This window comes from Bufo gargarizans, chromosome 6 (assembly GCF_014858855.1).
Source record: "Bufo gargarizans isolate SCDJY-AF-19 chromosome 6, ASM1485885v1, whole genome shotgun sequence".
Taxonomy (NCBI): domain Eukaryota; kingdom Metazoa; phylum Chordata; class Amphibia; order Anura; family Bufonidae; genus Bufo; species Bufo gargarizans.
This window is the reverse complement of record NC_058085.1, coordinates 296150286-296172818: the sequence shown is the minus strand read 5'-3', so window position 1 is coordinate 296172818 and position 22533 is coordinate 296150286. Positions and strand designations below refer to the sequence as shown.

The window sequence follows — 22533 nt, the reverse complement described above, 5'->3', positions numbered from 1 at the left end:
GTCACTCACTACATTACGTCGCACGCGCTGCTCCTCCCACACTGATGGCGGAGCAGGCGCGTGACGTCGGAGTGAGCGACGTTACACTGCCGGCCGCCGAAAGATGGGAGGCGGAGCACGGAGGCGGAGCACAGGAGGCGGAGCACAGTCTCACACAGTCAGTATATGTGTCTGTTCTTTGTGTCACAGTGGGCGGCCGGGGTTGGCAGGAGGCGGAGCAGTCACAGTGACAGGGGTGTGATTAGGCCATACCCGGCCGGCAGTCACGGCACACCAACTCGAACCCTGAGGCGGCCCATCGGGCAAATGCCCGGTCTGCCCTATGGCCAGTCCGGCCCTGGCTGCGGCTGTTGTGTCTGGAAGCCAAGAGCCACACAGGTCCTGCATTCCTTTCAGCTCTGCGGTCACAGGCTGATCAGTGGCTAACCCCGCTCAATTTGACAGTTGGTAAAGTGGTGTGCGACAACGGTGCCAATCTGCTGAGCACGCTCAAACAGGGCAAAATGACACAGAACTAAGTTCAGGAGTCGTGCAGCAATTCGTTGCCAAATACCCCGGGTCCAGGATGTCTTTCGGCAGGCCAGGAAAATCTCTGGCCATTTTAGAAGATCTTACACGGCCATGGCTCGCCTTTCTGACGTTCAGCAGTGACACCACTTTCCCGTCAGACGTCTGATTTGTGACTGCCCAACGCGCTGGAACTTCACCTTGTATTTGCTTGATAGGCTGCTCCAGCAGAAACGTGCAGTTAACGACTACTTGTACGAACTCTGCGGTGGGACAGGTTCTGCGGAGCATGTTTTTTTTTCATTGCGCCAGTGGCTGCACATGCTCGACGCAGGCAGACTTCTGCAACTATTTGATGAGATCACCAAACTGGTCAGTCGCAGCCAGGGTGCCATCAGTGACATTGTACCTTACGTCTTCATTTTGCGTTGTGTCATTGATCAAGCCATTGAGGAGCAGGAGCAGGAAGATGAGGAAGTCGCAATGCTGAATGAATTCCCAGGGGGGGACTACTCCATCTGAGACAAGTCAGCAGGAGTCTTAAGAAGAGTCAGAGGAGGACGGTGCCTGGGGGGAGGAGGAGGAGCAAGAAAAGCAGGCTTTAAACATTTCTGGGATCCCTGGTGTTGTCCGTGGCTGGGGGGAGGAGACAGAGGATGACATTCTCCTGGGGGGGGGGGGGCTGCTCCACTGCTTCCAATTTAGTGCAAATGGGGGCCTTCATGCTCCAGTGTTTGAAGAGGGACCCCCGTATAAAAAGCATAAAGGGCAAGGACCAGTACTGGGTGGCAATGTACTTAGACCCCCGGTACAAACACAAAATGGCAGACATGTTACCAGCATCACAGAGGGCTGTCAGAATGCAGCATTTCCAGGCCTTGCTTCGAGAGATGCTGCATTCTGCTGTTGCGGGCGCTGGCAGAGGAATTTCCACCCACAGAGAAACAGTTGCGGGTACCAATCCTACAGCGCATGCAAGAAGAGGGCGGTGTGAAGATGTGTTTTGGTCACTTCAGATATGAGATCATTCTTGCAGCCAACCTATCGACAGCAGCCCTCAGGATCCAGCCTCAGGGAATGCTAGACCGACAGGTGCCCGACTACATCGGGTTAACGGCCGATGTGGACGCTCTGAGAAGCGAGGAACCCCTTGACTACTGGGTGTGCAGGCTTGACCTGTGGCCAGAGCTGGCACAATTTGCCATGTAACTCTTGGCTTGCCCCTCGTCGAGTGTCCTGTCCGGAAGGATGTTCAGCGCAGCAGGGGGGGGTCGTAATGATAAGCGCACTCGCCTAGCTCATGACAGTGTGGACTACCTCACATTTCTAAAAATGAATGAGGCATGGATCTCTAAGAAATTCAACACCTGTGACGACCACGTTTTAAATGAATTTCCTCATGCCAGCCCACACATATCCGCCACAACCCAGAACAAATAAGGGTCCCTGTCTTATGTAAATACAGCGGCATAAAAGGCCTTTTCAGTCCGGTGAATGCTTAATGCTTGGTGCCACGGAGGAATTCAACACCTGTGACGACCACGTGTCATCGAATTTCAACTATCATAATTGTTTGTTTTGTTTTTTCAAGAGGGGGGATTTCGTTAGCTATGTTTTTAATCCAATTTTATATTTTTAGTTCTTTTAAACATATGTATTTGACATGTATTTGTACTGGCCTGCAGTAAAATTGATATCCAATGACCGTGTAGTATACCTCCATCCACATAATCACTTGATGTTTTCTGTCCGGTGAATAATTTTTGGGGCCTGTAGTCCACTGGTCTGCAGTAAAATTGATATCCATTGACCGTCTAATATACCTCCAGCCACATAATCACTTGATCTTTTATGTACGGTGAATGCATAATTTTTGGGGCCTGTAATCTAACTGGCCAACAGTAAAATTGTTATAAGGTGACCGCCTAATGTACCTCCAGCCACATTATCAATTTTTCTCTTCTGTACGGTGAATGAATAATTTTTGGGGCCTGTACTCCACTGGCCTGCAGTAAAATTGATATCCAATGACCGCTTAATATACCTCGAGCCACATAATCACTTGATGTTTTCTGTCCAGTGAATGCCTAATGTTTGGGGCCTATACGCCCGTGGTCTAAAATAAAAAATTTCTAGGCTCCAGCAGTGCACATTTTTGAGTTTCCCTTCAAGACGCATAAAAATGGCCCCTGAATAAAATACATATTTTTTTGTGGCAATGTTTGCCATTGATCCCCCTCTGGTATGTCACTGTCCATGTTGTGGAACGATTTGTGCACTTCTAGCAAGTATTTGGTGGCTGCAAATATGACCTGAAGGTTTTTCAGGTTCGCCTGCCATTAAAGTGAATGAGGCCTGCCGTGAACTTGCGGTTCGCGAACATTTAATCTCCTTTGCAAATCTTCCCAGCTGGTTTTTGTCCATCACTACTCTCAACCAATTTGGGTATAAAGCCATCCTTGCACATCATATGGGATGTTCCCTGGGACTGGCGAGATGTTCCAGGAAGACAATGTGACATGTCACATGGCTAGATATGTCCAACATTGGTTGGTAGAGCATGACCAAGACTTTCAAGTACTACCCTTACCTCCTAATTCTCCAGAGTGGAACCCAATTGAGCATCTGTGGGACCACCTCTATTGTTGTGTTTGCTTTATGGATCCTCCCCCATGCACCCTCCAGCACTCCCAGCCCATCTAGCTGCTGTTTGTGGTTAGTCTGGATATTAGCTGGTGGTCATAATAATGTGACCCAACTGTGTATATTGATGACCTATCCTCAGGATAGGTTATCAATATCTGATTAATAGGGGTACGACTCCAGGAATCCAAGCCACTCAGTTGTAGGAAGAGGCTGCAGCGCTCCGATGAGTAATGTGACCGATGTCAAGGCCACTGCCATCACGTTCCTCATTCAGTGTCATTCAAGGCACAGTCTTGACCACGCTGTGCTTGGTTAGCTGTGAGGAGGCTGCAGCGCTCACCGGTGAGTCACATCCTCTTTAAATAGCTTATCAGCAATGGTGCCGTATGTCGGACCTCCACCAATCTGATACTGATGGCCCATCTTGAAGATAGGTATCAATATGGGAGTCTCAAAAGACCCCTTTAATATTATAGTCTGAAAAATTCAGGTCCTGAACGTATTCTATACGTTATATGTATGGATATGTATCTCATTTTGTTTTTGTTCTATGCAATGCTCACACATATCTCAGCAATCAAAAGGAAATCTATAAATCTTAATACACAAAAATACACATAATTGTATATTTAAACAAGTTTATTGACATTTTCTTTATTTTATTTTTTTTGCAAAATTAAAAACATAAAATAACCACAAAGATAAAGGCCATAGGCTGTATTAACCAAATGAACCAGCCACTTGGTTATAAAGAAACTGACATTTAAGATTACAACTGGATATTATTGCATATGCCCCAGGTGTGTTCATACCGCTGTAACATTTGGCAATTTTACAGACTGAGCTTTGGTTGAGGAAAATCGACAACTGTTAATTTATTCCTAAGGGTCACAGCAGACATCAAGGTGTGGATTTAGGTTACTAGTCCTGCTTTTCAATATGCCTATCATCACGTAGCCTACATAAGCATATATACTTCCTCCAGTTCACCAACAGCAATGTTCATGCTGCAAAGAGCACATTTTGTTGGTTGTTTTTGCTGGTATGTTATAAGAGGGTTATCCCCTATTCATAGCACCTGTATCTACAATGCTAAAATGTTAATGACATTGCCAACATTGAACCCCTGTCAAAAACCTGAATTTAAATAATGTTATGGCTTTCTGCAACTCTGGGGTAAGTAATGGATTTATATTTCATCAGGCCCAACTTACAAATACATTGTTCTTCACCTGCTAAAGATAGATGGCAAAACTAACTTTTCACGGACAATCTGTCATGAGGAGCCATATTTACTGATGCCATGACTCAGGAGCTCCTGCTCTGGATACTGGACCATTGAAGCTCTCTAAGTTTGTTTTATACATGACCAAAACTTTGTAGGAGGTCAGCGATTTGCTTAAAGCGCGCCTACCAGCAGGATCAACTCTACCAAAACAGGCATACTGCCTGGTACTGTTCAATCTGCTGATTACAATGATACCTGTCTTGTGGAAATCGGTTGTGGCGTTCTTGAGAAACAAAAAACAAAACAAAAAAAAATGACTTTTATTTTTTATACAATTGAGGGCTTCAGAGTACTGAGGGGAGTGGCCAGCACTGGAAAGCTACGGTGCATTGAAGGTCTAGGGCCCGCCCCTTCAGTGCACAGAAGCCCACATTTGCATAAAGAATAAAAAGTTGTTTTTTTCTCTGGAATACCACAACCGTTTTTTCACAAGCCAGATATCATTTTAACCAGCAGGATCAGCCCTACCAAGGAGTGCCTGGCTTAATGGAGTTCATCCTCATGACATTCTCTTTAGCTGTGCGCACACACAGATGCAGTAAAGCAAACGACCAATGCAGTAGGTGCATATGGTCCTGAGGTCTGTAGCACTGAATTATGGCGGCATCGGTGGCATTAGGTCCTTCCTTGACAGATTCTCAGTGTGCCTTGCCCACATTGACACAGATTTTGATTGATCACACATGAGCACTTAGAATTCCACAAATGATTTATGCCATCTATAAAACTATTGGCTGACACCAAACAGCCAATCAGCAATGTTCTTTCATTGGCCTGGTATCAGTTACGGCCTAAAAGCAAGCGTCTGATTGGCTGCTGTGACTCAGCACTACTTTAGTACATGATGGGTGTATCATGACGTTACATCAATACTTTTAGATTACATAGTGCACAGTTTACAGAATGAATTTAGAATAATAATGAAGTTACATTTTAACCTGGACTGGAGTTACAATATAATGCAAGACTAGGCGATATCTTCTTCACTACGCAGTCTATAGAAATTGTTTCATAGAGGCATTTCACATAGCGTTTGTATCCAATTATAATTTCAAGTACACTTGTGATTAAGTCATAGTCTGCATTAGCGTATGGAGAAACATACGGACCAGACTAGGGGATTATTTTTCACATAAAAGGCCACCAAGCCTAAAATACCTTACATTTTATACGAAAGAATAGCTCATAACATTCACAAGCACATGGGAAATCTTCAGGAACCCCACAGATGCTCGATAACTACTATTTTATATGGAGACCCTAGGTTCCTGTATATATGCAAATTCTAGAATTTCGAGATAATAGGCACAATGGAAGGGTTCGAATTGTATGGGACCAGGTTATACGTGTATTTTGTGAATGTTATCAGGGGTGTCTCCATATAGGTCTTATATTTTAAGTTTACAATCTCCTTTTAGTGCCTCTTCACAATGGTGGTCCACTTTACATTAGGTTCTGTCTGGCTTATATAGCGCATGACTATTGTATAGCAATTCTGACAATATGCATTGTGATATATTGGCCCAGGAGCAGCTTTGATCCTCCTTAACAATATTAATATCTTTTTTTTTTTTTATATAATTAACACTGAAAACTCACACAACAACCAATTTAAATAAGTGAAGAAAGAGAAGATAAGGAAATACTGATACACAGGAAGCATATTCACTAAGTAACAAAGGGGAGGCTCATATGCCCACCCTGGGCACAGTTTCAATGAAATGCTATGGAATCCACTCGGCTATAGTATAAGTGACACCCTGGAAGAAAACCTTATCATTTAAAGTGAACCTGACAACATTAATGGGCTTGATGAAGCCACCTAGTTAAGAATTTGCGTATATGCAGTGTATATGATCTGTCTGAATATACTGTCTCTGTTTTGTATCAATACAATAAGACATGACATCACAGAGACGTGAAGTCATAAGCTTCTAGCCAAATGACTGGCTGTACTCAAACTTATGTTTACCAGGCCACACACTTACCTTCACCTTGCACAGAGGCTAGGTGGACTTAACAGGGTTGACCACTTTAAAAAAAATTCAGACTGAATGGGCACAAGTCCACGCTGTAGCTTTCAGCTTACTGCTCGTCACAAGGCCCTTGTCCTGGCTATGTAAGCATCCCACCAGCACAGCAGAACCAAAATCAAGGAGGACACGTGGTTTAATCACATGAACATATCGCTTTCTGCTCAAGGCTTTGGATGGGTAATAAAGAGGTCATGTGTTTATAACACAATTTGGATCTCAGCGGGAGATGGGCATCCGGGGGCCTTGTGGCCACAGTGGTGGGAAGTTTACATAGCCGGGGGACGGGCCTCCAGGGGCCTTGTGAGCTGAGAGGTCCGATTACTGTGGCACAGCATGGACTTGGGTGTCCTTACAGCCCGGATTCTTTTAAAGTGGTTAACCCCTTTAATAAATGTACAACTTTAAGAGACTGAGAATGATCCAGGCCACAAGAGAAAGTGACGAACCAATATTCTCTGTATTCTTCATAGGTATACATTATAAAGTACTTCTATAAAATTCTGTACAGGTTCACATTAAATCACCACTAGACCACACAGAAGGTGGAAGACCACTGTGTAATAAATGGATGAAAACCACATGAGATAAGTACATATTTTAAGTCACAATGACAGCAATACATTTTCTTGCAAGTAGGGTCTATAATATACCCTGCATATCCCTGTGAATAAAGCCCTTCTATGTTTTATATTCTAACCTAGCATAGGCATTTCACATACAGAATATTGTTATATTCCAAGTAAGACAGTAGATATATGGTTCTCCATGAAGATGGACACCAGGTCATTGCTGGGTTGTAGTGTTGATTATTGACTTTTTTTTTTAATTTCATGAAAATGGCTTTCATTTTAATTGGGATATATCTGATGTTTGGTGAAGCTGACCATTTTGAATATGCTTTGAGCTATACAGCTCAATGATTCCTATGTTGACATACTTTCAGGCAGAAAAAAAAGTGAAAAGTGGCTTCTTCATATACACTTAATATTAGCTATCTATTCCTTGAAAGTTACTGTATATACTAAATTGATTTCCAAGGAATACCACAAAAGTAGAAGCCCAACATCACATAAAACCTAAAACTTTATACTTAACCTGAATCTACCCTCCATATCACTCTCCAGGTGGATGGAAGAACCTAAGATACTGGTAGTGCAGTAGAATACTAAGACGTCTTTGAGAGTGCCAATAGTCCCACTTTACACAAGCCAATTATCGGCACAGCCACTGAATCAGGTGCAAGTTTTGGGACATCAATGGCCAACTTCATCTTACATGATCCCTTTGATTGTGAGATGGAGAGAGTTGAATACTGAGGTTAATTGTTGTCAACTATATTTTCAGATTTTGAGTCGAGTAAGGTTCAACATTAGAGGTGTAGTCCAGTTTAGAAGAACCATTTTCATATATCCGATTGGAGCATTAAGTTAATCGTCAGAAGACTAGGTCCTCTACTCAGGACAGTCACCTCTCAGCCAGAGCGAAGAACACTTCAATGAATGGCTTATGCTCTGGAGGACCTTTGCTGTCCTGTATTACACAGACAACATATTACTTTGAATGAGCATTGTGTAATGCCTAATTTCCACTGTTGTGGCACTGCAGGAAAACAAAGCACTTACAGATAGGATTACAACTGATTTCTAGAGCTCCCAGCAGAGGGACACTTTGTGATCTGCTTATCTTCAACAGACCCTTGGGAGTAGAGATTGTCCAAAGTCGAGAACCCCGTAAATGACCCCATGTCCGACTATTGGTTCGCAAGGACGAAGATGAGCAATTCTTACTACAAGAGTCGAAAACGACTTCTGTCTTCTGCATTGCTTTGACTGATTATTATAAAGATCATGCAAATTATTAATTAAAAAAATACCTGAATCTGAAGATTTTCTAGTTTCCGAGAGCTTTGAGCAGAAACATATGCACAGACAGGATAAAACATGATTGTCGAGCTTTCCATAAGTGAGGTTAGCTTGACACACTAGCCTGGATGCTACACAATGTGGATCCCGAGTTTTTAAAAACACAGTACTAGCAGAGGAGATGGAGCGTGTGCTCTACAACATATCACTCCTCCATGTATTGGCTTAGTCTAACTAGAGAAGTTATGCTCCAAAATGACAGATCCCTGTACGGAACATCACATATCTCCTTAGATATGTATGTTTACGCTGATCATAATGACCGTTCATTTTGTTTAACCCCTCTCCTGTGATGCACAAGGGTCTCCACCGACCCTCCTCAGCTAAAGGTAACAAGCTTTTTTTTTGACCTGCCTGAAGTGAAATTGTGCTTTAATCTTATAAAAAATTCAAATAAACAAAAATAAAATAAAAATGCACACACGTGGATTCATGTCAGTGCTTCAAGGTTAACTACTGTACAGCTTCTTTTAACGTTAAGACAATATTCATTTACATGTGTCTTCAAGTCACTGCTTAGGCAAAGGCCGCTGACGAAGAGTTCCAGAAGCACCATTTGCGCCTTGAGCGATGTTTGTTAAGGATGATGTCTTCTTTCTCTCGCTCCTTCTTCACTCTCTGGTAGTGGTCTTCTTCTTTCAAGTACCACACTGGCGGCCAACGGTGTCTCTCAAAATATTCCTGGTTTTCTGAGGAGACAGACCATACAAACATGGCATGTTAGACTATGAATGTACAAATGCACTGTAATTAAAAATGACAGCTTGTTTATTCACCCATTTAGGTGTATGATCCTGCTAAGACCGGATCCTTTGCCAATACAGTGATCTCCGCTGGTGCACAATACATTTTGTCAACTTTTTTTATTGTAAAAAAAAGAATCAGGCTAGGCACTCCATGGTAGAGTTCATCACTCCAGCTCTGGTGAAACTACGACTCCGAGCATGCACACTTGCTTCGCTGTTCTTGGAACTCCCACAGAAGTGAATGGAGCATCTGGAAGAGCTGGAGGTAGTACATCTAATAAATGCTGAAACCAAAAGATCCCCTAAATGAAAAAATCCACATCTTGGGAGGTGAAGAAATCAGGCCCAGCATCGGTACAGGTGTTTTAACAAAAGATCCACCCTCAAGGTAAGGGAGCATTTACACAGCCCTATCCATTTGGAGGTCCACAGATCGCAGATCCGCAAAATACGGATGCCGTCTGTGTAGTGTCTGTATTTTGTTGCAGACCCATTGACTTCAACTGCTCCACACTAGTCTCATTGACACTGACCAACAATCCAAACAGATGCACCACAAATAAGGGCTGATTAAAATACATACAGCACATTTCATAACCAATCTAATCTCTTATTCCTGAGGAAGGGACTAGATCGATGACGAAACACATTGCACGTATTTTAATGAACGGCTTATGGACATGGTAGGAGACAGTGTATTGAAAAACGGTATGACTCTCAAATACGTTTTGTTTGCTGAAATTATCATACCCCTTTCAGCTGACTATGCACAGAGAAATGTCCAACCTGCACCAGCAATTGGCGAGGCTTAACCTATTTTTTAGGACCCCCCTCCAGCTGGCACCACCACGTCACCACTGCTGCCAATCACTGGCCTTAGCAGTCATGTGCTGTATACTGCTGAGTCTAGTGACTGGACGATGACCTGGTGTGTACGGGAGTCACAGCTGCAGCCAGTAAGATGATGTCAGTGCTGCACGACGGGAGGCAGCAGGGGAAAAAAGCGGCATGACTTTATGCTACTGCTAGGAAACTTAATTCAACTTGAACCTCTGTAACTAATTGGCAATCGATTTCCCTTCACGTTAGAAAAAAGGTTTCTTAGATATTGAGAGCTTCTGGTCATCAGATATTCCCACATAGGTTGTTGTGAGATGGAAGGAAAATGAATACGTTGAAAATGAAAGCCATTGAAAATAGTTGAGAATTCACCTCGACAGATGGCTACTTGAAAGAGAAGCTAAGAATAGAAATGAGGGCTCGTCCACTGTGGGAAATAGAGCAAAAATGATCGAAAACAGCCGATCACAAAAAAAGTAACATGAACCATAAAAAAAACTACTGCTACAGTGTTACCATACTTTCCACTCGCTTGAAAATATGTAAAAGCTTCCAAAGATTGTGTGGCTATAATGTTGGCTAATGTATGGCCATTCATTACTGTATACATGGTGTATAGGTACCTACCAGCTGATTTAGATTTTATTTCTTTCCGGAATTTCGAGCAGACACTGTTATAATTGGTACAGATGTGGTGCAGGCACCAGGCCGCCAGCTGATGTGCATTATGAAACTGTAAGACAAATGCCGCAAAGTCATATAAGTGTATATGCAAGGCTACTTTCACACTAGCGTTCAGGGCTCCGCTTGTGAGTTCTGTTTGAAGGCTCTCACAAGCGGCCCTAATGCATTCTGAGTGGATCCGCTCAGAATGCATCAGTCTGGCACCGTTTGTCCTCCGCTCCGCTCAGCAGGTGTCCGCCTGGGCGTGCAGAGGCAAATGGATCCGACCAGACTTACAATGTAAGTCAATGGGGACGGATCCGTTTGAAGTTGACACACTATGGCTCAATTTCAAACGGATCCGTCCCCTATTGACTTTCAATGTAAAGTCTGGACGGATCCGTCTGAGCAACTTTCACACTTAGAGTTTTTTTCTAAACTATAATGCAGACGGATCCATTCTGAACGAATCCCATCGTCTGCATTATAGGAGCGGATCAGTCTGTGCAGACACCAGACGGATCTGCTCTGAACGCAAGTGTGAAAGTAGCCTAACAACTTTGTCTGCTTCTGCTCCAGAAGCCAGGCAAAGAGGCAGGAAATCGCATAGACTCAATGCTGTGATGAGCTCACTTGTTCTAGCTCCTGAGATGGCGCAGAGAGGCAGGAGAGGGTGTAGACTGAAAGCTGTGATGAGCTCATCTAGCTCCTGAGATGGAGCAGAGAGGCAGGCTTGGCTTGAGAGCCAATAAGTCAGATGGGTGCTCTGTCTGCCACCTTGATTTTGGACTATTATCTACAGAAATACATGAGTAGTGCTGCAGATAAGGAGTCCAGATCACCATTTTTTATTTGATTGCTCCCCATTTCCCCGCTGTCAGCTCTCAAAGCTGCGAGGAAATACACAGTCTGGACTGCTGTTCAGTGCTAACATAATGGAGAGGACTTGTGCACATGCACAGCAGTCGTGACAGTGTATTTCAGTGCACCTTTAACCCTTTGAGGACCATAAGATTACCGTCATCAATATAAAAATAATAATATTTTTTTCCCTTTTAAGAATGTATTTGAACAATAAATAAAGCTAGATCCATTCGTTGATCAGAACTAATAAAACACTTTTTTTTAAAAAGTTATTAATCAGATGATACAGGCAATTGGTCGGTCCTCAAAGGGTTAAAAACTGACAGCAGGTTAACATGGGGGAAGTGGAAAATAAAAAGGAGCAATATGGACTCCTTATCAGCAGCACTACTCATGTATTACAACAAAAAATAGCCCAAGATGGTGGCGACCGATTCCCTTTAAATCCTGCTGTCCTTTTACTCAATATCAATTATTAGTCATAACCCTGGTTTGTCTCTGTGCATTTTGTTAGTATACTGGTGCCTATTTGACCCGGCTCATTTACCAGACTACTCTTTTGCTCTCTCCCTATTTGCTACTGTTCCTGACCTTGGACTGTTGACTTTTCTTGCCTTTCGCTACTGTGCAGTTTGTCTCTCTTGGTTTGACCCAGTCTTTGTTTTCGGATGGGCTTACTGATTTGGCAGTGACTGTTCCCCTCTGGTTCCCATCCCGGCTAGTCTTCTTCCGGTTCATGCCACCTGATAGCAGCTAACCATGGATTCCATACAAGCCAGAAGGGACCATTCAGAGTGGACTAGTTTAGGTTTCTGAATGAGATTGCCTTTATTAGGCCGCATGCACACGAACGTGGTTTGTTTCCATGTCCGTTCTGTTGTTTTTTTTTTGCGGATAGGATGGGGACCCATTCATTTCAATGGGTATGCAAAAAATGCGGACAGCACACCATGTGCTGCCCGCATCAGTCTGTCCGCTCTGTAGCCCCGCAAAACAATTAGTGCATGTCCTATTTTTTTCTAGTTTGTGGACAAGGCTAGGCATTACAATGAATCCGCAAAAATAACAGATGCCATACGGAACCTCATCCGTTTTTATTTTTGCGGATCCGCAATTTTCGGACCACAAAACACATACGGTCGTGTACACGAGGCCTTAGTCTGCTGTAGGCAGGGCCTTATTTAGTGATAGGGGCGTTTCCCCATATCCTAGTTCTTGCTAAACCAGGAGGCGTCTTTTGCAGAACAGGTTACCATTTTTTTGATAATTTTGTTGCAGCATAATATAACATGATATGTTACCATAAAGTTAAATGTATTGTAAAGCACAGCAGTCAATTAAATGGGAGGTGTCATTAAACACCCAACGTCTCACTGTTTGCTATAGGTTACAGCACATTTACAAAAATGCAAGATCCGACATCACGTCTGTGTCCTCCTGTTATGAATATCTATGTCTCTCTCATCCAATCAACCCAATTCCACGACTGACTGATCTTTAGCCAAGATAATCTCTGCTGAAAGATAAAGACGTTTACATCTGCTCTCCTCCCTCCTGCCGCTTGCCTCTGGTGCTTGTACAGTAATATCCTCTGGGCACACAACCAGAATACAAACCTGAGCAATTTCCAGGTAGTTTAGCACTTCCTGATCGATATCCACCCCATTCACTGCAGCCTTGGTCAGCTCCTGCACAGCATGTTGTTCTGCAGGACAAAGCACATTTTACACTCTGTGACAACCATTATAAATAACCTCAATATTTCTGGCCCTCAAAGCAGATTCTATTAATACGCCACATACAATATGACCTTAAAACCCAGCAGAATGGCAATGCAGGTATGCACTCAAAGGTTATGCAACAATATAAAAGTGCGGAATTCTGTCTGCACAGCTAGCTGGGAGTTGTAGTTCATTGTTACGTTAATGCTATAGGTCTATTAGCCTGCAACGTTGATTCAGAGTAAGGCAAAAAAAAAGGATGTAAAATACAATTTGCCCTATTTTAGGGGCAAAAAAAATCCTTCCTCGCTTGAACCCCCCCCCAAAAAACCTTTCAGTTAGGCCTCATGCACACGACAGTTTTTTTTCTCGGGCCGCAAAACGTGGTTCCGTTGTTCCGTGATCCGTGGCCGTTTTTTCTTCCGTGGGTCTGCCGTGATTTTTGGAGGATCCACGGACATGAAAGATGAAAAAAAAAATCGAAGTCAAGTTTGCCATTGAAATGATAGGAAAAAACGGACACGGATCACGGACACAGATCACGGACACGGATGACAATCTTGTGTGCATCCGTGATTTTCACGGACCCATTGACTTGAATGGGCCCGTGAACCGTTGGCCGTGAAAAAAATAGGACAGGTTATATTTTTTTCACGGCCTCGAAACACGGGCGCGGTGTAAAAACGGTGCACAAGCCGAGTTTTCTACGGCCCCATTGAAAGTCAATGGAGCCGCAGAAAAAAACGGAAAACGGCACAACGGCCACGGGTGCACACAACGGTCGTGTGCATGAGGCCTTAGGCTACATGCACACGACCGTGTGTGTTTTGCGGTCCCGCAAAAAAAACGGATGACATTCCGTATGGCATCCGTTTTTTTTGCGGATCCGTTTTTTTTGCGGATCCATTGTAATAATGCCTATCCTTGTCCGCAAACTAGAAAAAAATAGGACATGCACTATTTTTTTTGCGGAGCAACGGAACGGACATACTGATGCGGACAGCACACTGTGTGCTGTCCTTGTTTTTTGCGGACCCATTGAAATGAATGGGTCCGCATCCTATCCGCAAAAAAAACGGATCGGACACTGAAACAAAATACGGTCGTGTGCATGTAGCCTTAAAAGCATAAATTCACACATTTGCTGTAGATTCAGTTCCCCTGTCCCATTATAGGAAGAAAATAATAGCTTTTCTGGATCCATCATATGATGAACCCCACTGACTATAATGGGATCTGTCGGGTTTCTGACCGTCACTGCGACTGCGCTGGACAAAATAGCGCTGCATGTTGCTGCTGTCCTTCAATGTGAATAGAGCCTATATTGCTACACTCATGGAAGGCATCCAGGCACCTTCTGAACTACTTTAGGGTATACACACACACACACACGGCAGTGTAGTTTATTCGTTTATTTAGATTTCCATGTGTATTTGTTGCTTTTCTAATCCGCACCAAAATCCAAATTTGTTACTAAACAAATGTGGATTTTGTTGCTCATTTTGCCATGGATCTGCCTCGGATCTCACTCTTTGCATCGCATAGGGTGAAACTTGCACGGAAAATACACAAAAACAATCCTGCGGATTCCAAAATATGCACTGCAGGTCAATTTACACGCACAGTGTACATGAGATTTTAAAAATCTCATCTGTGTAGCCGTTACTGTATTACACTGCAGATTTTCCACACAATTGGGAAATTCGTGCATAAGATGCAACTTCCTCCGGCAGAGAGTTCCGTAGTCCCACTGCTCTTACAGTAAAGAATCCCCTTCTATGTCAGTGTCTATGAAAACAATTTGCCTGGTCCTTTACGATCGGCAGAATATCTACCCATATTATCCATATTATGGAAGGGAGAGCTTCTTCTTAACCTGCCCACGGTCATAATTTTGTTCAGTCGTCACTACCAGTCCTGCCAACATGCACGTCGGTGACCTGCACACGAGTGCAGGTGAACGCACATAAGATCCAACAAATTTCCGTGCAGATTTATATGCAGCATATCCGCACTGAAATCCACAATGTCTAACAGAGTTTTTTGTTGTGGATTTGATGCAGATCTGACCTTTTCATGTAAAAGGGTGCAATCTGCAGCTACAAACCGCAAACATTATTGACATGCTATTTATTTTGAAAAACGCAATGCAGGTTAATTTCCACACGCAAAATGTACATGAGTTAAAAACAATGACATAATGAGTTTGAGATCCCATTGCTCTTACCGGTGACAGCCACCAAACGTGGAAGGCAGATTCTATTTGCCAGTGCAATCAGCTCCAGTGGGTCCAAGTCCGACGTGCACGACAACTGCTTGGTGTACAGATAGTCCAGCACAGCTTGCATTGAAGATTTGCTTACATTAGGTAGGCTGACCTGCAAATGAACAACCTCATCAGAATCACGTATGCCAGGGAATAACATCATAATCTCTGTGTCTATAGCAACCCTGTGCAATTACTACTGTGCTTCTATTTTTCCCATTTATAGTAGGTATAATACCACTTTAATTCAGAACGATTCCCATTTCTCAGCTCTATTGTTTGTATGTGAAATATTGTGCAGCCATTTTTTTATCAACCATGTTTGCTTAATGGATATGCACCTGTCATTATGTATGTGAATGTGCTAGTCTAAATTTTCTTGTAGTATATATTGAGGGTAGCGCCTTCTAGACTGAACAACACCCATCTGCCGGGGGCTTCTGAGCAGAGTATAAATGTAGCAGGTTCCTACACTGTCCTGAAAATGTAAGCTTAGGACAAGTCCAAGAAAGGTATATTAGTGTTAGGTACCCGCCTGCGGAAGCCACCTTGAAGCCTGGTAAATGGGCCCAACACACGTTTGATCAAAAATGTGCACAAAGAGCTTCCATTTATAGTAGGTATAATACCACTTTAATTTAGAATGATCCCCATTTCTCAGCTCTATTGTTTGTATGGGTAATGACATACAGAGAAGAGTGAGGGCCCATATCATAGACACCTGTGCTGGATTTGCTAGGACAGAAGGGCCCTGATGTCTGCTTTCCCTTCCATCCCCTTTCTATGATCTTTGGCCCAATTCACTTAACTCTTGTCATTAACAATTCCTCTGGAGAGGGGAGTCCTGCACAGGTTCTCACTACCCAACCGGGCTGGTCCCCTGTCTCCAAGGGCCCTTATAGCAGATGCATGGTCTACTACTATGAGATCTATGCCCTTGATTACTACTTTTTTTCTCCGTTCAGTTGCAGAATATGTATACATCTCTTAATGAAATAAGTACTCTCCTAAAGGCTATGGACACCTTTATTGCTTTCTACTCATTTTAGGCTAAAAATCTTTTTTTTTTCCATTGAGGCGTTATTCAAAATTTTCTACAGTTTTTCATCTACAGCTTTCACTTTCTGTGCATTTGCATTCTATTGCTCTCTGACTCACATTGAATCTGTCAGAGAACTACTGTTGCCTGGATTTGTAGCCCTTATCTGTGAACTGCTGACAGCTCATAAACACTCACTTAAAGGGGTTTATCCATCACAGACATCGATGGCATATGACTAGGATATGCCATCAATGTCAAGATAGGGGGTCTCACACTATCTCCAGAATGGAGAGCACAATGGGCATGCACAGCGTGCTTTCTATTCATAGTTATTGGAATTCTGAAAATAGCGAGCTCGAGAGCCGAATGGGGAGCGCACCATGCAAGTGCAGCCACGGCTCCATTGACCACTATGGGACTGCCGGAAATTGCCGAACCGGAACTAGACTATTTTTTGGAACTCCCATAGTGGTGAACGGAGGTTGGCTGCGTACGTGTGGCCGCTCGTCATTAACTTTGGGAGGACCCAAATACCTCTGTGCCTGATACATATCCTAGCGATATGCCACCAATGTCTGAAATGAAACAACCCATTTAAACTAAATTCTTATCAAAATGCCAAGTACTTCGCTATTGCTACTTTCACACTATCGTTTCTATTTTCCAGTATTGTGATCTGTCATAGGGTCTCAATGCCGGAAAAAAACGCTTCCGTTTTGTCCCCGTTCATTGTCAATGGGGAAAAACGTAACTGAACAGAACGATCCAAAATGCATTCCGTTCCGTTCTCATACCGGAGAGCAAACCGCAGAATGCATCCTCTGATGCAGAACAAAACGGATCAGTCATGAACCACAATGCAAGTCAACGGGACGGATCCGTTTTCTCTGACACAATCTAACAATAGAAAATCTGTCCCCCACTGACTTTCAATGGAGTTCATGACGGATCTCTCTTGGGTATGTTAAAGATAATACAACCATCTGTACGGATCCGGTTGTATTATCAGTAAACGGAAGCAGTTTTTTTGCTGAACCCTGCCGGATCAAGCAAAAACGCTAGTGTGAAAGTAGCCTATAATGTGTGTTTACAAGTTGCTAGTAAAGTATAGATAAAAGCTACAGATCCAGCTGACGAATCAAGGTCAAGCAGAAAGGTTGCTAGCCACCAAAACTCAAAGCTGTAGAAGAAAAACAAAAAAAAAAAATGTATAAAAAGAATAAAAATATAATTTTAGGCCAAAATGAGTAAAATGCAGAGACACAAAAAAATTGCCCACTAAGGTGTTCATAGCTTTTAAGTAAAGCTCATAGGGGGTTTCCATGTTAGTTTATTGACCTGTTGGCATAAAACACAGCAGAGAAATGGTCTTGTTGCCCATGCCGTCCAGTTAGAGCTCATGATAAAACTGCGCTGTGGCTGGTTGCTGTAAGCAACAAGACCATTTTTATAAATGTTTTTTTGCAGAGGTCAAAGATTTTGTTACAGAGGGTTAGAGTTTAATGACAATGGAGAGAGTGCCCGGGTGCATAATTATACAACAAGCAAGGGAAAAAACGCTCTTAAAATTGCATATACCTCATTATTTGCACTTTCCACAAATGAACCTCCAAACATTGCAGCCATCCATTCACAGCTACAGATTAGAAGCGGCTTATGGGCATTGATGTTTCCATCATCCAATTTAAATGTTACATCTGGAACCAAATATAGAGACATGATCACTAAGTCTGCAAGCGACGCAGTTTCCAGGAATACAGGAAACGGAGTCAGAATCAGAGCATGCGAGGAAAGACCAGGTTATATCGTTTCACAATGCTCCTGGGTAGGACTGCAACTGCAGATATGCCCCATGAGGTGTCGGAAAATCATCTCCTGCTGTTCGGAGCCTTTATAATTAGTAAACAAATGGAAACAGCCATTTTCTGCATTGTATCCTAAAAGGGAAGAGACTAAGGGCCATTCTATACATCAGCTGTTGTTGGACGCTTCATGTTTCCATTATTTACCATCATGCATGCCGTATGGTGCAGTGGCTCGTCGTAGACAAAGAACGCTATACTACTGCACTGCGTACAATAAATAGCGCCCCCGTTAGCACTCATCCCGCTTGTTTGATTGGCGGAGAGGGATCACTGAGTAAAAGTGTCTGAACGTTAACTGCATAGTAATTCCTTTTGGTCAAACAGCAAGGGTGTCCCACCATCCCCAAACTCCTGCAAGAGCAAATGTGAAACTGCTTTGGTTAGTCCCACGCTTGCGCTAAAGCTGTTCCTCTGCCAGAGGTCACTGTATTCGGCTTAGCTGGATACTGCCGTGCACCTCCGGGCCCCACTGACTATAATGGGATCTGGCCAGGTTTCAGTTATGAGCAGTGAGTTTCGGCCGGAAAAGAATTTGGTCTTGCGCCTGTTTTTGTCCAGCCGAAACCCGGCACTCTCTCACTTGTAAAAAGAGTGACTGACAACAGGCACACTTTGGGGCATTGTTATTTATGAAGTACGCTAGTTTCTGGGGGGAAAAGTAAAAAAAAAATATATATATATGCAACTGGTATACCTAAAAAAAATATTTCTCAATCTACTACTGATTCAGCAATCCACAGATATAATGGTGGTATACTACATGAGCCATGATGCCAAAATTTACTGTGAACGGCTGCAGCAGTCATCACTGAAGGATCGTAGAGCGACTGGTTTGAGATTGAAGGGGTCAGCAGTGCTTTTTCATTTTATAACATTTACTGCACTTTTTATAATAAAAAAAAAAAAACACACAAGACAAACTTCGTAATGCAAACTGCAACTGAGGACCTTACACTATTCCATGTGTGCATGTTCCAAAAAGATCTTTTTTTAGTGAGCATACTTGTTGAAAGGAATTTGCGGTGTCAAAATTATAGGCAGATATGAGGCAAGCATGAGGTCAAAGAGGTGACAGAAAAGGGGTCATCAGTGCTGCAAGGCCCTAGAAATGGGACCTGGAAAAGTACAAGATCTACAATTCCAAGTGTTTGAAAAGGTGTTTAGCAGACGGCACGGATGAATGGAGATCTAATCAAAAGAGAATGTGCTCACCAGAAAACGTTGACTTGGAGAGACATTCTTTGATTCGATTTGCTTTCCTGACGTGAAACGCTTTTGTAATCTCCTGGTTCATAAAGGCTTCTTTGTTTGTGATATTCTCTACCATCATTCGCAAATCAAATACTTCTAGAATTTCTGCAATTTGTGCTACTCGCATCAAACCTTTCTCATTTTCATCTAGCTGCCCAGTGTATAAAAATCGTAATACGGTTTTAAAAGGCCCATACTGTACAGAGGAGTCCATTCGGACCACGGTCATTGAACAAGTCCTATTAGACACTGGGTTGACCATCAGTTCTTGGTGCATACTATAAAAGCCTTTGCTCCAAGACATTAAAGCAACACATCCTTCCTCGTCACAATCTGAAGTCAGTAAAGTATCATCGCTTTTTGAAATCCGAAGACAGGCATTTGATGGTTTCAAGGAAGTTCCATCTGTGTCCTCGTCTGTGTCAAGGCTTAATGTCCGCAATAACAAATCTTTTGAAGGCTTTTCCTTCCTGCAGAACCTTTCCATGAGGTTTTGTGACTCTTCATGTTCCATTAAAAAAAGGTCATAAAATTTTGAAGAGGAGGTAGCAAGGTAAATTTTATGAGCAAAGATCTGTTTTTGGTCCTGAAGGACAAACATGACATCTGCACACAAAGGATTGTCCAGTAAATCTCCAGCATCATTAATGTTAGACTCACTGGTCTCGGGTATCTTTATCACTGGCGGTGGTGATTTAGGGGGAAGGAATGGAGCTTGCAGTATAGGTCTCTGAACTCTTTTCAGATGGGACTTCCAAAACTGAAGATGTCTCCTGGAGATCAAGGCGGCCCTAATTGCATTGTCAAACACATCCTTTATGCCAAACTGGTCAAAAACACTGGTTTCGTAATATGGGATCCCAAGTTCCTTGGCAACTTCTCTTCCCCTTTCTGGTGGCAAAATGTCTCCCCGTTTTATCGGTCTGTAATAAAAATAAAACATAATAGTTAATAATACGGAATGTATTGTGAGCGAACCTCTCCCCTGAACCCTCCAAGAATAACATATACATGTTCTGGGGCATCTTTTTGTAGCATTCTGCCTTGTGCCATTCCTATGCTATTCTTCCTAGAAAAATATGAATAAGTGGATGTTATTAATTGGTTGTGTTTGTAGACACTCTGGCAGTTTCAATTACTGACTACACAATGGCACAGTGTAACAGCAGCTGCTGTGAGACGCTGTTCCCCTGCATACCGCCGCGGTCCCGGGCGCCCTGTTCAGCGGTGATCTGCAACCAGTGCTTCCCATTCACCGCTGCAGTTCTGCGCGCTCTGTCTGTGTAGGTACTGTTGTTCCGGGATCCGCTCCACAGTTTCCGCTCATCCCTGGCCAAAGCATGCTTGCTGCTTGTTTCCTGCAGCACTTTAAGAGCTGGCACGCGTTACTTCCTGTGCTCTATGGGTTAGGTCATGTGACCTCGCTGACCAATCCTAGCCCTCCTGCACATATATAAGTGGCCCAGCCCCCTTCCCAGATACCTCAGTGTCAAGGTCCTTGTGTCCTGCCAAGTTTCCTGACTCGTACTTTTATTCCTGGACTCTGCTACCTGTTTGATCCCTTCCTGCTTGCCTTGAATCTCCTGTTGCCAACCAGGATTGCCTGACGTGTACCTGTGCCGCCTGCCCTGACGTATTGCCTGTTTGACTTAGCCTTTGCCTCATCCTTCGGTCTTGTACTGTTGCTCCTGCTGACAATGCCTGTACCTCTGGTACCATCTGCCTCGTGTGCCTATCCTCCTCAAGAGGTAACGACCTGGTGTTACCCTTTGGGAAAGTCTATCCCCACCATCAGGGGTACTGTGAAGATCGAGGGGTTCACTTAGACAACGCCCTTAGAGGAGGTAAGACAGGTGGCACAGTGGGTTCACACCCACTGGTTCGTGACAGAGCATGTAGAAACATCCTTAACCGATAAGGGGAATGATAACACCCAATTGTCAATTACATTTCCTAAAGGAGTAACACGGGAATGGCAGTCTATCTTTTTGAGGAACAGATATACAGGATGATCCATGTGCTTTCTGCATGCACATGTCCATTCAGCAAAAAGATAGAATAGATCTTATATTGGTCTGCAAAATGTGGACCACAGACCCGTTGAAGTCAATGTCTCTGCACAAAATACAGATGCAACAAGAACTGCAAAACGGATATGGTGGTGTGCATAGGGCCTAAAACAGATATTTCAGGAAAGATTAAAGTTACCCATTAAGAGTACTAAAGTGAACTTACAAATCATTGACTGCATAATGCCTATATCACCATCTTTAAGAAAGAGCAAAGGTTTGTAACTTACCTGGCTAATGGTCGCCTTGCCCTGTTAACAGCTTCAAGATCGGCATAACGCAGGTCCAGCTGGCAACCCACAAGAATGACAGGTGTGCGGGGGCAAAAATGTTTAATCTCCTGAGCCCACATTGTTTTCACATGGTTTAATGAATTTGGATTTGCGATTGAGAAACACAGAACAACAACGTCGGATCTGAAAAAGAAAGCACCCTAGAATTAGAAATCTGAAGGCAATTATTAAAATCACTGAATCACCAAACAGGTTCCTCAAAATCTGGTCAGGGGTTCCACAGAAGACAGCAGCAGCAAAAGCTTATACTTCTACAGTAACGAAGGAAGGAAGGAAAACTGATTTCAGCCTCAGATGCTTGACTACAATTGTGGCCACAATATGGAATTCTAGAATGCTTTATCACCACCTACACCCAGCTTCTTTGATGGGGTAGGGGCGCCAAGGAAATAGACACATTATTCAAGGATTTCCAAATTAAAAAAACATTGACAGGGTTGGCTTTCTGCCAAATCAAGGAGAGGGAGGGGTTTGCAGAGGAGTCAGGACAAGGGCACACCCTTGGTGCACTTAG

The 22533-nt window shown here is 43.3% G+C and overlaps 1 protein-coding gene across 3 annotated transcripts in view; it reads right to left on the bottom strand.

The window, feature by feature from the left end:
- Positions 1-4198: 4198 nt before the first annotated feature.
- RHOBTB1 (Rho related BTB domain containing 1) overlaps positions 4199-22533 on the bottom strand; it is a 113191-nt gene continuing 94856 nt past the window's right edge. For all 3 annotated transcript variants that reach the window (XM_044296582.1, XM_044296580.1, XM_044296581.1), the window contains 7 exons: positions 21957-22142; positions 19619-20580; positions 18120-18238; positions 15461-15611; positions 13129-13217; positions 10613-10718; positions 4199-9088 (listed from right to left, as the gene is read on the bottom strand). In XM_044296582.1, the coding sequence (XP_044152517.1) occupies positions 8916-9088; positions 10613-10718; positions 13129-13217; positions 15461-15611; positions 18120-18238; positions 19619-20580; positions 21957-22142 (1786 nt within the window). In that variant the 3' untranslated portion in view covers positions 4199-8915. The remainder of the gene's footprint in view (positions 9089-10612; positions 10719-13128; positions 13218-15460; positions 15612-18119; positions 18239-19618; positions 20581-21956; positions 22143-22533) is intronic.